At 36.1% G+C, this 4077-nt stretch overlaps 1 protein-coding gene across 1 annotated transcript; it reads right to left on the reverse strand.

Annotated features, from left to right (window-relative positions):
- Positions 1-740: 740 nt before the first annotated feature.
- LOC111906000 (S-adenosyl-L-methionine:benzoic acid/salicylic acid carboxyl methyltransferase 3) lies at positions 741-2427 on the reverse strand. The gene is made up of 4 exons (XM_023901740.2): positions 2276-2427; positions 1650-2060; positions 1311-1565; positions 741-1190 (listed from the first exon to the last, which is right to left on the reverse strand). The coding sequence occupies exons 1-4, from the start codon at positions 2354-2356 to the stop codon at positions 816-818; spliced, it is 1122 nt and encodes a 373-aa protein (XP_023757508.1). The 5' UTR covers positions 2357-2427; the 3' UTR covers positions 741-815.
- Between the last annotated feature and the right edge of the window lie 1650 nt (positions 2428-4077).

Consider the following 4077-nt stretch of genomic DNA (forward strand, 5'->3'; position numbering starts at 1 on the left):
TTATATTTAATTTTTTTTTTAAATAAATACATGAGTGTCACACCTAGTATCTAATAAGGGTAAGACCACCCAAAAGATAATGTATTTGATTTCCAAGAAGATAAAAATTTGATAGACTCAACATAACAACCACAATCATACACAATCCATCATTTGATATGTGCTTAATTAGTAGTCATTTATCAAATTTTGTCTACGGATGTCTTATATGATTGATGTTTAAACCTCGTCACAATTGTATTTTTTAAAAATTCATGTCGTTATACAGAGGGTCCATGATCGATGAAGTATTGTTTCATCAATTGAATTATCTCAATAACGAAAACTGACAGCAGTTAAGCACGACTCCTCAGGCCTACTCAAACAAACACATATGAACAGCCCAGCAATATATCTATTAGCAGGCCCAAATAACTTAGAGCGCCGCCGCGCCGGGTCGTTTACGGGATTAACAGCTCATCAATAACCGACGGCGAAGTAGAATTGGTCAGCGCTCCATGTTGCATACAGAGGTTGCTTCTTTTTTTAATGACCGAGTTTACTTTGTCATTGTTATCTCAACTTTCCATTGGATTCCAGTTCGGTTGTTGCCACTACGTGGCCATGATTTCCTTTTTTTTAGTTTGCATTCATGTTATTTTTCTTTTAAATACTGTAATTGTTTCTTATGGGAATTAAGAAGAAAATTGCTACAACCTAGTATCTTTTTTTTGGAGAAAAACCAATCTCGAACTTGGATCTATCAAAAAGCTTAAAACAACCAATTGACGTTTTTCAGAAAGAAAGAGAAAATCGACTGATTTAACATACACAGCTCAGTTTCTAGTCAATGAAATGACTATATTAAAGTATCTGGTTTTCTTCTTTGCTAGATCTTCCGCCACTCGCATTTGAAACTTTTGAAATAGCACGTCAATATTTATTGAATTCCCGAAATGAGATGTCAACATGGGTTCTGAAACAGCTCTCACAACTTTAGCACAGTTTTTCCCATGGATGTGGCTGATCTGCTCATTCAAATCTACCATATTTGTGAAATCCGTGTCATATGGATCCCAGTTACCTTGAAAAGCATTAAAGGTATCAAGAAAAAAGGATCCCTCTTTGTGAATAGCTTTCCTGACTTCATCCTCGCATGGAGTATAATATGGGACATTGAATGAGTTCATATATGATTCTTCGACCAGCCCCTATATATAGTTTTAAAAAACATAAATGGGTAGATCGTAATTAACACTGAATAAAAATATCGGTGGTTAGTTTGTAATTATCATATGTACATGTAGACATTGTAACGAAGAACATCATACCTCTTTGACCATATCGAGAAGTGATTGTGATAATAGCTCCAAATGACGGCAACCATCATCAGTGGTTGGATCAGCACTACTCCGACCAAGAAATGTCAAAACCATGCACCCACCACGTACTACTTCTTTGGCACGAAGTTCTAAAAACTTTATAAAGTCAGTATGAAATTGGTTTCCATATGCTTCAAACACATTGGGAGGACTTGTTTTTGCCATGTATATATTTGTTTTGTTGTTTTCAATGCCTTCAGGTACCTATCAGATCTCGTAAGCACTATGAATTTGTATTAAAAACAGGTTTTATTTACAATTACTTATTAGAGTTCATTATGTGCAAACCTGAGAAAGCCAATGAACAGAATAAGAGGAGTGAACAAGGTGTAAGCTTTCATCTGGAAAGAGCCTGCCATAAAAGGAGCCTGGAATAGCTGAAACAAAACAAGACCCAAAATTCTCTCCCTTCTCCTTCTTAAGGTTTGCTCTAAACTTCGGTAACAATTGGAAAATGGTATTGAAATCATTTCCAAAAAGATCATTTAAGAAGACTTGAAATTGTGGTGTTTTAAGATTAATTTCTTTACAGAGCTCAAGGACTAAATCAATAACCATAGATGCAAGCAATAGTGTATTTGTGCCGGTGCCACATCCTAAATCTGCTAATACGAAAACTTTGCTGAAGGCCGTTTCAAGATTAACCATTCCCTTGATTGTATGCTTTAGAACCTGCAGTGTTTTCCGTATGGCAATTTCCTGAAAAACAGAACGTTTTAAGACGCACTTGTTAAAAAGTTTCGATACTTTTGAGAGACTTTCGTATACTTTGACCATGAAAATTTATCATCACTGGAAACACACGTTCACATATACATAGAGGTTAATTTGGTGGTGATGTGTGTGTGTGGGTGGGTTGGGGAACAACCGGTTTCCCAATATGTGCATATAAGGAGAAAGCTACGAATTAAAACCTGAAGAAATGAGTTACTTGCGTAGCTTGATTCTCCATCGCCGACTTTCATGTGTAGTGTGTTTTCTACTTCCATGACCATGTTTCCTTTGCCTATGTTCTAAAGCTGCCTTCATTTATAAGCTTCCATGTTATTAGTCATTAAATCCAAATAAAAGTCAAAAAGAAAACCGAAGATAAAAGTCAACAATGGTGGCCACATAAATCATTTAATAACCATACCCATCAACTATAATAAATAACGGTAGATCACACGGATGGTGCTTGTGGTTTAGGATAATCTACGTTTTTGGTCCCCAATGATTTTTTTTTAACTCGTACCGTCTCTATTTTATATTTTTATTGCACGTCTGGTCCCTATCAGATGTAAAAAGACTAATTTATTCTCATCTATTTTTAAAATTAATTTGTTATTTATTTAAACAATGAAATATATTAAAATAAAAACCCATCCCAACCCCTTACCCCCCACCCCACCCCTCTTTATGTCCAGCCATCCGAAAACAACCTCCGGCCAACACTGCCACTAACCTCTGGTCACCTCCACCAGCCACAATAAGAACAAAACCAAAGTTCCAAAAGAAATATGTAACATTGAAGCCCAGGTAAGCCAAAGTTATGTTAAAATCTGCACAAAAAAAACAAGAAACTGGAATTAGAACTCTGCATCTCCTTCGATTAAATCTCATCTTCATTATCATCGTCTCCGATAACAATCATGACCATGACTGTCTCCTGTAGCCACCATCGTCTCCGACATCTTCCAACAATGGTGCTTGTTTCTACAATTTTCAAAGATGAACCTAATGAATATCAAACCAAATCAAAACCCAAACCAAAATTAAATTGTTACCTTGCAATCAAAATTGAACAAAATCAAAATCAAAATGCTGAAAACCAAAACCTAATGAAAATTTTGAATGCAAAAAACAAGCGAGGGTTCCAGATTCATCATCTTCCTCACTTGAACCACCATCTGAAATCATCGATGAAAACAACCATGATTAAACCTAGAACCTTCATCTCTACTATGTTGCCCCTTTTGAGCCTGCCTGGTCCGGCCATCTTCTTCGACCACCCGAATATGAGTCATGTTTTCATAACTATTGTAACTCAGAAATGGAAAAGCGCCAGCACCCTTTCGGAGAAATCAAATTTCTCTTTTGTGGTTCCTTTGAAAAATTAAGTTTCTGAAAATTTCTACTCAGATATGAAGTAACTCGAAACAAAATGAAGCAATCCCATGATTCTGGTTTCACGTTTTTTCGATGAATTCCTGCCTCGTGTTTTTTTGGTGAGTAAAGGATGCAGAGCTCTAATCGGAGAAGGGAAGAGGCAAAGATGATGAAGCTTCGTGGGTTAAGTTTTATGGTGAGAAAAGGAAGAACACAGAGAGGGAGCACCGAAGATGGAGTTTCATTATCTCTAGCGGTACCCCTACGGATTCGACGGTGAGATTTGAGGAAGGGATGGGGACGAAGGAAGGAATAAGGGGAAAGTAGCTTTTCTTTTATTAGGGTGTACGATTAGATTAGAGGTTTAAGATTTTTTAATTTTAATTTTTATATTTATTTTATATATAAATAAACTAGACAAATAAAAGAAATAAAAAATAGGGTAATATAATCATTCTAGATCTATCAGGGACCCAACGTGCAATAAAAATACATCCTAGGATCCATCCGAGTTTAAAAAAATGTTTTAGGGACCAAACGCGCAGATTACCTCAAATCACAGGGACCATTCGTGTAATTTACCAAATAAATAAAGATCTATTTTGCCGCATGTCAATTTCCCATAAGA

The sequence above is a fragment of the Lactuca sativa genome, chromosome 7 (assembly GCF_002870075.4).
Source record: "Lactuca sativa cultivar Salinas chromosome 7, Lsat_Salinas_v11, whole genome shotgun sequence".
NCBI classification, from domain to species: Eukaryota; Viridiplantae; Streptophyta; class Magnoliopsida; order Asterales; family Asteraceae; genus Lactuca; species Lactuca sativa.

Bases quoted from the DNA above. Each gene is read 5' to 3' on its own strand.
- LOC111906000 (XM_023901740.2), bottom strand. From the start codon at position 2,356: ATGGTCATGGAAGTAGAAAACACACTACACATGAAAGTCGGCGATGGA. The intron at 1,566-1,649 runs GTTTGCACATAA...GAGATCTGATAG, and splicing joins CTGTTCATTGGCTTTCTCAG to GTACCTGAAGGCATTGAAAA. The intron at 1,191-1,310 runs GTATGATGTTCT...AACTATATATAG, and splicing joins TTCTCGATATGGTCAAAGAG to GGGCTGGTCGAAGAATCATA.